At 46.5% G+C, this 12,248-nt stretch overlaps 1 protein-coding gene across 5 annotated transcripts in view; it reads left to right on the forward strand.

Moving 5' to 3' along the window:
• Positions 1–12,248, forward strand: part of SFXN5 (sideroflexin 5) — a 176,150-nt gene that overhangs the window by 83,313 nt on the left and 80,589 nt on the right. For all 5 annotated transcript variants that reach the window (XM_050943416.1, XM_050943415.1, XM_050943417.1 and 2 more), the window contains one exon: positions 8,377–8,467. In XM_050943416.1, the coding sequence (XP_050799373.1) occupies positions 8,377–8,467 (91 nt within the window). The remainder of the gene's footprint in view (positions 1–8,376; positions 8,468–12,248) is intronic.

Here is a 12,248-nt window from a genome sequence, read left to right on the forward strand (position 1 = left end):
AGGATAGTATCTACTAAATTACTAACACCATGACCCTGGGTTTTCTTGGAGGTACTTCAAGGTATGCTGTTTAGTGAATGGGTATCACTGAAGTCTTAGTATCTCAGTCTAGAGAGAATATTTCTAGAAATGGTGTCCCAGCATTATAGTTAGTGGAAAGCAATATTCATTTCTTTACTTTGGTACTCTGCTAGTACTTGTCAGAACTTTGATTCAGACTGGCATTAGCAGGATGTCTGCTGTTTGTCCATGCACATTCAGTGCTAGAGCCTATCTGTGCAATAAGAACAGAGAGGGAGAAGTAAATGGTTTTCACAAATGTCACTTGAATAGGATTGAATTGATCGTTCAGTAGGAAGGCCTGTGACACTCTCTTATGCACTGCCACAAGGTCAAGTATCTCTTCTTTGTCTTCAAGGCCCCACATAACCCCACCACAGTCTACATCTCTGATCTAGTTGCTAAGGGTGCTTCAGCACTGCATCTGGGAGTCAACCTCCCAGCCTGGGTACACAGACTTCTGCTAGTGAGGCTCATGCTAGCTCCCTAAAATAGCTGGAGAGCCTGAACCATAACCTCAGATGTGGTGTAGACATGCCCCAGTACAACACACACACACATACGCACACTGCTTCATCAGTGCTGGGGCCTTGTTGCCATGTTCATCCACTTCTCTTGCAAACGTGTCCCTGTTTTTCCCCCGAGCTTCCGTCCTGTGAATGAAACGCCTTCCTGATCACCTCCCTCTTCATTTACTCCCTCCTAAAGACTCCCTGCCTCCATGATGGCCACAAGAAGAGAGTCGATAATATACCACAACGACAAAGCTAAAGAAATCACCATGCTAGTGATTTCCTTCTCTGGGCTTCCAGGTGCCACCTGTCTATGCTGTGTTTGGCTCGTTGGGTGTGTAAGCGCGACAGGGCAGGAACTGACTTTTGTGCACTCTGCTTAAATGCTAAAGCACAGAGCAGTCGAGTAGCCACCTTTACTCACCGTCTGTCCTGTTATCTCCTGCAACGTAGTCTTCTTCCCTGTCTCCTTCCCCACCGCCATCCCCCATCATACACCAACTCTCACACACACACAATTTTTCACTCTCCTGTCTAGGTGAAGGTGCCCCTGTGGCGTTTTCTAATCCCAGCTCCCTCTTCCCGATAATTGTTTGTGAGTAGTGTGGAGTGGCTGCATTGACAGCCTGTGAATTTGGTGTTATAGCCCATAATCAGTTTGTGAGAGGGAGCAGGCGGCCACCCACTGTCCTCAGGATTTTCTACCACTTAGTGCAGTAAAGCAACATTTAGAACTAGGAGGAGGTCAGTTCAAAATAGGGCGAGGGAGGGGAGGGAGAGTGGCCCCATGCCTCCTTAGAGGTTAGCAGGAACCTGGATTCTGTCACTCAGTGATTTTTCTTCCTGCTCCTGATTCTAAGAGCAAGTGATGAACTTTCTTTGCCTGTTTGACTTCTATTGTACATTAGTATGTGGCTGTGAGTCCTGGATCCCTGCCCTGAGCAAACTCCCAAAGGCTCCTGCTCCTATTTCTTTGCTTCTCTTCTTCCATAACTGTTCATAGATTTTAAGGCCAGAAAGGACCATTATTCATAGATTTAGGAATTCCAAGGCCAGAGTGGGGCCGTCCTGGGGTTCACTACTCACCGCTGAGAGGCCTCTTTGTGGCTGGTCTGGGGATTAACTCTTGACCAGTTTGATGCCCCCTCTCTCCGTTGCTCTCTCTTTCTGGAGTCAGGTTTCTCCCTCTTCATGACTCAGCCCTGCGGCCAGGTCACTATAGTCCTCCCCTTCCGCAGTAACAAAGTGTCTCCATACAACTGTCTCAGGTGCTTTTCCGCTCTTCTGCCCAGCCCATGCCACATCTCAGTGGCTGTTATGGGAACCCAGGCCTGCCCACTGCTCCATGTTCCAGCCCAGGCACCCTGTGTTTGGCAACCATGGACTGCTTGCTCCCAGACCCTGTCACTATCTTCCCCAAACTCCTTCTTATCTTCACCATCTTCTGGCCCACCCCGAGTCACTACCGATATCTTCTCTGTTCCCTCTGGCTACTGCAGCCTCTCTCGGGTTCTTGCTGGAATCAGAAGATCTTACTCAAGATCGTTCTACCTGGCTATGTCTGATCCATATTGACGCTACAGTCTATGAGCAGAGGAGAACTACTGAGGGAGAGCAGAAGTGCCAGCAGCATAAATCTCGCAACAGCAGCATGTCCTCTCTTAATCAACTAACCTATAGCGGCATCTATTGTTCAGTGTGCCAGAGACAGTTCAAAGCTAAAATTTGTTTGATCAGCCATTCACATATTCACAGAAACCAAATCAATCAGTGATGTCATGGTCATCTTTGAACTCAAAGAACGAACAACAACATTCCCAGGCAGAATCTGAGGCCTCACTCCCCCTAGAACTCCTCCTTATCTATTGCCAACTCCCCTCCTCTCTAGGGCTTGACTACAGGGTGTCTTCCTACTGCCCTTTCGTACCACCAGCTTCCTCTCTTTCTGCCTAGCCCAGCTCCTCCCCCAGCTAGGCTTCATCACCCCTCTCTCCCGACTGTCCTGCAGGTGCAGCCTGTCATAGGGTTAGTTGGCATTTTTTTTCCATTCTTGGGCCTTGTGTAAGGTAGACACCCCATCACAGGACCACTGTGAGTTCAGCTAGTCTGACCTCCTATACTACACAGGCCATAGAACTTCTCCACAATAATTCCTCAAGCAAATCTTTTAGAAAACCATCCAATCTTGATTTTAAAATTGTCATTGACGGAGAATCTACCACTGTCTGATGATGATCATGTAGTCTGGCCACCTGCATAACATAGGCCGGAGAACCTCACCCAGTAGCTTCTTCATCAAACCAAGTGTGAAACTAATATTAAATTCTTACTGGTACGGGGACCCGGCTCTGGGCGCCTGGAAGGGGCGGGGCTGGGGGTCAGCTTTCCCCAGCCAGCCCATCCATGCTACCTGGCCCATGCCACCTGGGGCTTTGGCGACGATTTAAAAGGGCCAGGGGCTTCAGCCGCAGCCGCATTAGCAGCAGCAGTAGTCATGAGCCCCAGGTCCTTTTAAATCGCCGGCCCCAGGGTAGCTGCGTCTCCCCCCTCCCCTCCAGTTGGCAGCCCTGCCAGTAGCGTCCCTACCAGCAGGGCCGCCGATAGAGGGGACAAAAGGGGCAGCGACATTAAAGCGCTGCCGGTGGGGTACAGGCTGGTACCGGCTTTTTGCCAGTACACTGTACCAGCCAACTTTCACTCCTACATCAAACCCATAACTTCTGTTGGAGTTTTGGCATATCTGTCAGAAGGACAGCCAGACTTGTCTGAGGACGTGTCTACAAACAGGTGTTGCCCCGGTTTAAGATTTATTGATACAGTTCAGCCAATAAAACACTGTGGTGGAGTGTGTTCATACCATGCCAACATATACCCCGGTGCTTGTGTCCACACAACAGTGTGCTGCATCACTACAAACCTTGGGCACTGTGGATCGGTATCTCAATGTCCTCCATGCCACTCAAAGGCTCACCACTTTATGGGAACTCCAGGATCTCCGCCTGCTGCCTTTTCTCTCCAAACACCTCTTTCTTCTCTACAGCATTTCCCCTTGTTGCTGCAGTGGCTTCTCTTTCACTGCTGCCAGAGCAGCTTTCTGCCCCACTCCTACAGCCTGCTGCATCTCATTGCCCATGGGCATGCCGTTGCCTCTGTGAAGGGCAATATCCATTTGCATGGATTGCTGTGTGTTTAATGTTGATGTGCATTCGTAAGTAAAGCCCCTCCCCTCTTCCCCTTCTGGGCCACATGGCTGTTTATCTTTAGTTTACTTATAGGGACATAGACCAGGTTGTGGATGGACCATGTCTCTCCCCTCTTTGAGTCCCTCCACTGGATCTTCATCACCTACCAAATGAAGTTTAAAATTCTTGTCCTTCAATGCCCTGCGTGACTCCCCTGTGTCTGCGTTTCTGTCCTGCTTTCTCACCATATCCCACCTAGCCTCCTGTGCCCCTGCCCCACCTCTTCCTTTTCTGCTCAAGACCTTGCTATTTCCTTCAATGGAAACATCTGTCCCTCTGCCCCAAACCAGCCTCTCTCCTTCACCCTCCTTCCACAGTCTCCTGTACTGCTGGCTCTAGTTCCATGGTTTCCCTTCTCCTGCCTTTCTCTCATCCCATACCCCCTTGATCCCAACTCCTCCTCCCTTTTCCCTCTTTGCTCCAACCCACCCTCCTTCTCTCTCTCGTCCTCTTTTCTCTTCTCCTACCCTCTCCCCACCTTCGTTTCTGCCTGCTTCCCAATCGCCTTCCTCCTTTGCATCTCGCCTCAGGCAGATGTTCTGCTTCTTCTGCCTTGATCTGCCCTTTTGATTAGCTATGTTTTGTGCCCTCTGTTGGCCCCTTGTATGCTGCACCCTCTGAAGCTTTGTGCTGGTGACTTTGAGGCTGAAGGACAGGCGAGCCTCGTTTAGTTCCCTTTCCGTAGGTCTGAATCTCCTTCCTGGACTCTGGCAGGTTGATAGTTCAAATGCCAGCATTAAGCTCAGCCTTTCATAGGCGCGGGCTTCCTCCGGGCCCTGGGGGTGCTTAACCCCCCGCTCTGCCACAGACCTCCCCACCTTCTCCCAAGCCTCCATCCCCATCCCGCCTCTTCTCACCCCTGCTCCACCTCCCTCCCCCCACTCCTAACCCTCCCTCCCAGAGCCTCCTGCATACCGCGAAACAACTAATCAGGGAGGGAGAAGCGCTGATCAGCAGGAGGGCAGGAGGAGGCACTGGGGAGGAGGGGAGCTGGCTGCCAATGGGTACTAAGCACCTGGAGCACCCACGGAGTCAGCGCCTATGCAGCGTTTACATTGTTGGAACTTTGGAATTGCCAGACTGAATCATAGAATCATAGAATCTCAGGGTTGGAAGGGACCTCAGGAAGTATCTAGTCCAACCCCCTGCTCAAAGCAGGACCAGCCCCAACTAAATCATCCCAGCCAGGGCTTTATCTGGCTAGAACTAGATGCTTCAAAGGAAGGTGCAAGGAGCCATGCAACAGGCAGATGTTGGGTAATCTGTCTCCGATGTAAGTCTCCTCCTAACCCTTCGTAGTTAGTAGGGAAGAGCTGTTGTGGTCTGATCGGCAGTGTTCTCTGGGTTCTCAGTATCTATTTCTTGGTAAAAACCCACCACTGAAAAATAAATAAAAACACCTCTTGTTAGGTGACCCACTAATATTGTTACTCCACTACTTCAGAAACAGATATCAGAGCGAGCACAAATCTCAGTTCTGGCTCTCACTGGGAACTTTCCCATGGATTTGAGAGAGAGAAGGATTGGGCCTTTATTGAACAAACTCAGCATTGCCAATCCCAAAAACCATTCGTCAGGTCTCAGAAAAATCACAATTGGCTGAAAAATAGAGAGATTTAAAAAATAATAATTTGCGGAGATTTTTTTTTAATTTGTCTTTTGGCTTCTGAGATTTTAGGTTACACTTACTAGACTTTAGGTTACTTTAGGTTACAAGCCTTGCTCTGCAACCAGAAGGGCAAGAATTTTTTTATGAGAGCGCTGAGGTTCTTATACAATCCCTTGACTCCAGGAGCTGGGGCTTAAAAAAAAAAGATGAAATGTTGTGGCACTCATGGTAAAATCCAGAATTCTGGCAACACTGCAACTCTGCTCACAGCACTGCAAACTCTGCTCTCAGCACTGAGCCGACCTCATTGTTGATGCTGACAATAGGGAAGTGGGACAAAGACCCTCCATAAAATATTGGAGAGGAAAATGGAGTTTGCCAGAGGCAAACCCAAGAGAGAAAGCAATGTTATTTTCAAGCTGCTAAGCAAACACTACACTCTATGGTACAGGGACTGTCTCTTTGTTATGCCTGTGCAGAATGGGGCCTGATCTTGAATGGGAATACAAATAAATAACAATAATTAACTATACTCACCCCTGGAGTAACTCCATTAGCACTGAGTTACATTAGTAATGCATTTGGTCCACTGGACATAATACCTCTGGCCAGCCCCTCTCAATTAAAACTCATTAACAAGTCTTTACTGATGCCCCTTTTATTTGCAATGATCTGAGATCAAAAATACTAGTGTATTGCAAGGCATTCTCCTTTCCCAATTTAGGTGGTCCCACTTTGTGACCTGCGGGAAAGAGTTCACAGATTGGGTAAAATAATTTCAAAACTGTAAAAACAAACCCTCATTAGTTTTTTAAACCTAGACCTTGCATCGAGAATTTGGGGAGATTGGATTTAAATCTATATCAACATTTAATTTCATATTCACAGCAGGGTGGGTGTTACAGACGGAAAAGTGAGTTCATCTGTGGCACCAAATTGAATCTGAAAATAAAATGGTTTTTATTACTAGTAACTTCACAGCAGTGGCTCAGCTCAACCTTTTCTCTTTTCAGAAGCTGCTACTCCTGCATTTTCATTCAAATCCTGCAAAACTCCAAGCACAGGAGTTCGGTAGCGAAACTAAATATGACACCTCTGTAGATTCAGTTAATCAAATTTATGAATGCTGTAGCTATATGATAGGTATAGGGGAGCCAGGAACCATGGTTTGGATTGGCTCCGTGGGGAAGGATAGCTCAGTGGTTTGAGCATTGGCCTGCTAAACCCAGGGTTATGAGTTCAATCCTTGAGGGGACCACTTGGGGGTCTAGGGCAAAAATCTGCCTGGGGATTGGTCTTGCTTTGAGCAGGGGGTTGGACTAGATGATCTCCTGAGGTCCCTTCCAACTCAAGTATTCAATGATTCCCTTTCTAAACCCCCATTTTTCCAGCAGCTTACAACTTAGCTTTCACCTTTTGGGCTTAAGTTTTCCAGACCTTGGAATGTTTGAGCAAATGCTTCTCAGCCATTTTTCAGAATGAAGAAGGGGTGGGAAAAAAACACTTTTCTGATTATTTGAAAAAATATATAGTATGACTCTTTTTGAATGCCACTAATGCCAAAGTGTGGGTGGGGTGGGGAGCGAAAGCAGAAAGGGACGATTTGGCAGGGAAATACCCCTAGGAGGAGAAGTGCCATTCAGTGTCCCTGTGGAAAGCTGCTTGGATTTGGAAGGGTGCTGAGGGTGTGAAAATCCTAATTGTGCTCACGCAGTGTTTAAAATGTAATAGTGTTTTTCAGCATATTCCCAAAGAAAGACAATGACACTGCGTGTGCATGTGTAACTGATGTGGTCAGAAAATGTTGGGTTTTTTTTCACCACAGACGATTTTGATTTTAATTTTTGTTATTTATTGTTATATATGTATTTATTTGGTAAGGAAATTGAAAACTCTGAAAACCAAAAATATTTCAGCCATTTTTGGCTGAAAATTTTTTGCATTACATTTTTTTAGGTGAAGACTTTCAGTCAGAAACTGTCAAAAACGTTTGGGTTACAGCCAAAACTTTTGGTTTGGGGACTTTTAGGCCTCTCTGATGAAAAGTAGAAAGTTTTTGAGGAAAGAAGGTGCTTTCTGCAATAAAATTGTGTTTAGATGAGAACCCAATTTTCTGTCGGGGAGAAAAAAGTTTTAATGGAAAATTTTTGACCAGCCTTAATCTGTAACCCAAACTGTCAGACTGTAGGGTTTTGTTCCCCTCTAGCAGCTGGGCAAAGACCCACATTGTTGCTTTGGGTTACACATGTGCAGCTACTTTAAGATTGTAGTAAAAATGCAGTGCACCGTGTCTCTTTCAAGTGCTGGAGGAAATGGGTGAAAAAGTGTAGTTATGGAACCCAGGCCTGCTCGGTGTGGCGCTCTGTCCTCCTTCTAGTGGCACCTAGACCAGCTAGACATTGATGAGTCTGCTGCAGCTTGGCTAAAAGACTTGTCTTCTGGCTCGTGCAGTAGAGAGAGGCTCATGCATTAAGTTTCAGAAGTCCCAGGTTTGATCCCAGCCGAAGACAACCGGGGTCTGTTGGCGTTACAGTTATACAATACTCTCTACGTGGCTAGACCATAATCCAATCCAAACTCCGCTGGAAGGGTGAGATTGGCTGGGAAAATACCATCGAACTGGATAAAAAAATGCAATATAAGGACATCTCCATTAAAGGCAATGATGAAGAAACAACCAAGAAGAGTAACACTGTAATGGATCCCATCCTTCCTTTGGGGGTAGCAGTGGAGGGCTGGAGTTGTGGGGCAATGAGGGGAGCGTGGAAGCAATGGAAGGGCTACACATAAGGTTACCTGAATGGATTTAGCTTTGGAATGATTTCAGAAGCAAAGGTCTCTCCCTCTCTCATCTCAGTTAAGAGCTCTACTCCTTAGTCACCACAGGGGACAGAACGTGCATCATTATTTGGAACTAAATGCTTTTACCTTTCTTTGATTTCTCTGTCTAAAGGTGGGCCTTAATGTTCTTGTTCAGAGAGCAAACAAGTTTACGCCAGCCACCCGTCTCCTGATCCAGAGGTTTGTGCCATTCCCTGCTGTAGGTAAGACATGATCTACTTCTGCACACTCTGTGTGTGTGATACAGCCCTAAGCATGGATTTAATGCTGTTGAGGCCTACAGGTAGCTTCTACCTTTTGTGATTTATACTGTGGCCTGAACACCAAGCTGGCAGCACTGCAAGATGTAAGCCGGTGGCTGAGATGTTGTTATCCTAAATAAAATATAGGATTGAAATTCACTGTTTCAGTGAGAATAACCCATGTGGGCCACTCAGACTGTCAGAGAGAGGACTGGACAATGCAGAATGAGTTCTGACGCTTCTAATCTTCTCTCTTTAGATGACTGTTCATTCCTTGGGTAGTAACCATAGCCTGGGCTGAATAAACTCCTAGGCTCTGGTGTTTGATTTGCTTATATCCAAATTAACAAGAAGTGCTCACCAGAGTACTGCTACTCTGAAATCTCACAAGAAGTTGTTATCCTGAAATGTTTTAGTCAATATCTTGGAGACATAACATAAACCTTTAGCAGGATGAAAAGGGCATATTTGTAGTCACACGGGAAGTGAGTTTTGAGGACCCTGGCTGGAGTGCAGGAATTTGCATGCTGTGCCGTTATTGAAAGCAGTGACTGCGATACTCCGGTACTCTGCTAGCTAAGACCGGCCTATTCCAGTATACAACAGAATAGCTGTTGGCCTCTCCCATTAGACATCAGTGTTCAGTCTGAATGAAAGTGGTAAGACCTTGATGTTAACACAGTAGCTACTTGCTTCTGGAGATCTGGGTTCAAACATGGTGTAGATCCCAAGGGAAACGAGTTTGATGGTCTTAAGCTACTCTCTGGTGGTTTCAGAATCACATTAAAATATCCACTACGTAATGTGCCATTCTTCAGCATCTAGAAGCTCTGAATCAGAAGTGCCGGAACATTGGATTTTAAATCTGAGGTGCACTGACAAATATTATGTGAAGAGGCTATCTGGTTTGCTGACTGTCTGTCAGTGCCATCAGCTTCTTGCTTTTGAGAACACTAAAATTTACTCCGAAAGCAGAAGGGAAAAAATGTGTGCATGCAAGGACTAATATAGTCTGTTTGCAGCATGATCTGATTATCGTAAATTCAGTAAAAGGGGCTGCTGCACAAAATCCCAGGCTGCAAGGTCAGATTATGGCCAGATTTACAAATGTATTTAAGCACCTAAAGATGCAGATAGCCGCCAAGATGTACAAGAGCACCTGAGCCAATTAGGGACCTAACTCCCCTGAAAGTCAATGGGACTTAGACACCTTCACTTAGGGACTCAATGAGTTAAATAAATAAAAGGTTAAGTTGTTGTTGTTGTTGTTGTTGTTTTTTTAACTATTTGAAGAACAACTAATATCACAGATGTGGGGTTGTTCTGTTTGGTTACATTGGAGAGAGAGGTCAGCCAGCCATAGCCCGTAAAATCCAGCATCACCCCTGGAGCAAGGGGAAAGGTGGTGAGATGTTCTAGTTTATGCATGTAACTGGGAGCCAGGAACTCTTAAGTTAGAATCCTGGCTCTGACCAATTCCCTGTGTGGTATTGGGCAAGTCACTTACATACTAATTTTCAAGTGGCCTCTACTTTTGGATGTCTGTTTTTTTACATGCCCCACTTGGGCCCGCTTTTCAGAGGCGCTGAGCATCTGCAGCTCCCCTTGGCTCCAGCTGGAGTTGAGAGTGATCTGTACTTCTGGTGTCTCAAGCTGGGTGCACAAAAAGTCAGCCCCCCAGAATCAAGGGCCAGTTTTGGAATTGATGTCCTTTACCTTTCTGGGTCTTAGCTTCCTAGTCTGTAAATTGGGAATATAGAAAGTAACCTCTTCAGGGCAAGGACGCTGTCAGTTTGGTCTGTGAGGTGCCTCGCACACATTGATAGCTGCAAAAAATAATAAATAATAAATATTTTTACCTCCCTCTCAGGGGTATTCTGAAGATTAGTGTTCATAGTGCACTTTAAACCTGAAAAGCTCGGTATAAACTGTTACAAAGGATACAAGTTCTTGTTTTTCTCTGTATAGACTGAGTAGCCAAACTTACTGACTCTCTGAGCTGCATATGATCAGCTTCAGAAGTCCGAGAGTTGCCAGATATGCACAGCCTTGACACACGCATTTTTAAAAATATTAACATCCTACTTACTGTATCATGGCTAGTTAGTGCTAGAGCTGGAGGCCTGGCGGGTCCCCATCCTGGTTGTAAGTCTTTGGCAAGCCAGTTGATATGTTGTGAAGGCAGAATGGAGGAGCTCAGGGGTTTGAGGCTTCTGCCCTGCGGCGGGGGGTGGGGCTAGGGGTTTCTGCCCTGCGGGGAGGAGGGTCTTGGGGCTTCAGCCCCATGGGGCGCATCTGCCAGGGCTTGGGGCTGAAGCGCCACTCCTGGTGCGCCTTCCAGGGCTGAAACCCTGAGCCCCACCGCCTCGCCACAGGGCAGGAGCCCCGAGCTCCCCTCCAGTCTGGTTGGCAGGGGGAGGGGCAGGAGGGGCTCTGCAAGCTGCACTTTAACTGTAAAGAAGCCACATGTGGTTTGTGAGCTGCAGTATCACCGTCCCTGCCATATGGCGGCTGCTGCTGCTTCTTTTTTTTAATCATTTTTCCCTTTTCATCCATAGCAAGGGTGACTAATTTCAGACCCTCAAAAGGTGAAAACAATTATGGATGTCTGTATTGATGGGTATTTTTAACTGATTGTTTGTCTTCTTGAGTGATAGGAATGATGCATATGGGAGTGGTGTGTCTCTGCTGCAAACATTTTAACTGTTTATTAAATCCCTCATCATGCATCATTACTTAAGCAGCCTGCAAAAAACCATTTGCAGTGTGTCCCTCTCTGCCCTCTCTCTACTCTAATCTAAGCTAGTCTGTCTAGGAATTTGTGCAGCAGCTAGTGTTTGTGTGTCTCACTAGCACTGAAAGGAGTATGCCACGTTCTTTGTACCTCTCCAAGGAGAGTTTCATGGCTTTGATGTATTGAAGTTTGTTATTTGGAGAAGTGGGTTCTGCGGTTCATTACAGAGGCTCTGAGATTCATGGTCATTGTCTTTCCTGGAAAGGGGTCCCACAGCTGTGGGCCTGCTGAAGAGAAAGCTGCTGTTCACCAGTCTCACTCTTGGGTGAACTGGGAATCAACTAACGAGCAGTAACACCCTTTTGTAGACACATCTCCTGAAGCTGACAGTGTAATTATGCCAGTGGAACGTAGCTGTTATAATAACAATTGGAGATATGCTTATCTCCTGGAACTGGAAGGGACCTTGAAAGGTCATCAAGTCCAGCCCCCTGCCTTCACTAGCAGGACCAAGTACTGATTTTTGCCCTGGATCCTTAAGTGGCCCCCTCAAGGACTGAGCTTACAACCCTGGGTTTAGCAGGCCAATGCTCAAACCACTGAGCTATCCCTCCCCTGTTGTAGGAGGTCATGATTTTGGAGAGTAAGACACTCCATTGGGTGGATTGGGCTAATCCTGTGGAAGGCATTGGAAGTAAAGGCCATGAATATTAGTCTTTAAACACCCACATGTAAGGATTCAGTCCTATGAGGCAGTGAGCTCCCTCCATGAGGTACTGGGAGTCATCATCTTCTGTTGGAAGTTAATGGGAGTTCAAGTCACTCAGCACCTTGCAGAATCAGGCCCTCTGAGTGGTGCACAGGCTAGAGGCTGACCCTCTGTGTAGGAATACATTTCACCATGGAGACTAGAGCTGAGCAAATTATTCATGATAAAGTATCTGATGGTTTTTGTATATTACTCAAATTATTTTAGAGAGACAAGGTGGGTGAGGTAATATCTTTTAT

The sequence above is a fragment of the Gopherus flavomarginatus genome, chromosome 3, assembly GCF_025201925.1.
Source record: "Gopherus flavomarginatus isolate rGopFla2 chromosome 3, rGopFla2.mat.asm, whole genome shotgun sequence".
NCBI lineage: Eukaryota > Metazoa > Chordata > Testudines > Testudinidae > Gopherus > Gopherus flavomarginatus.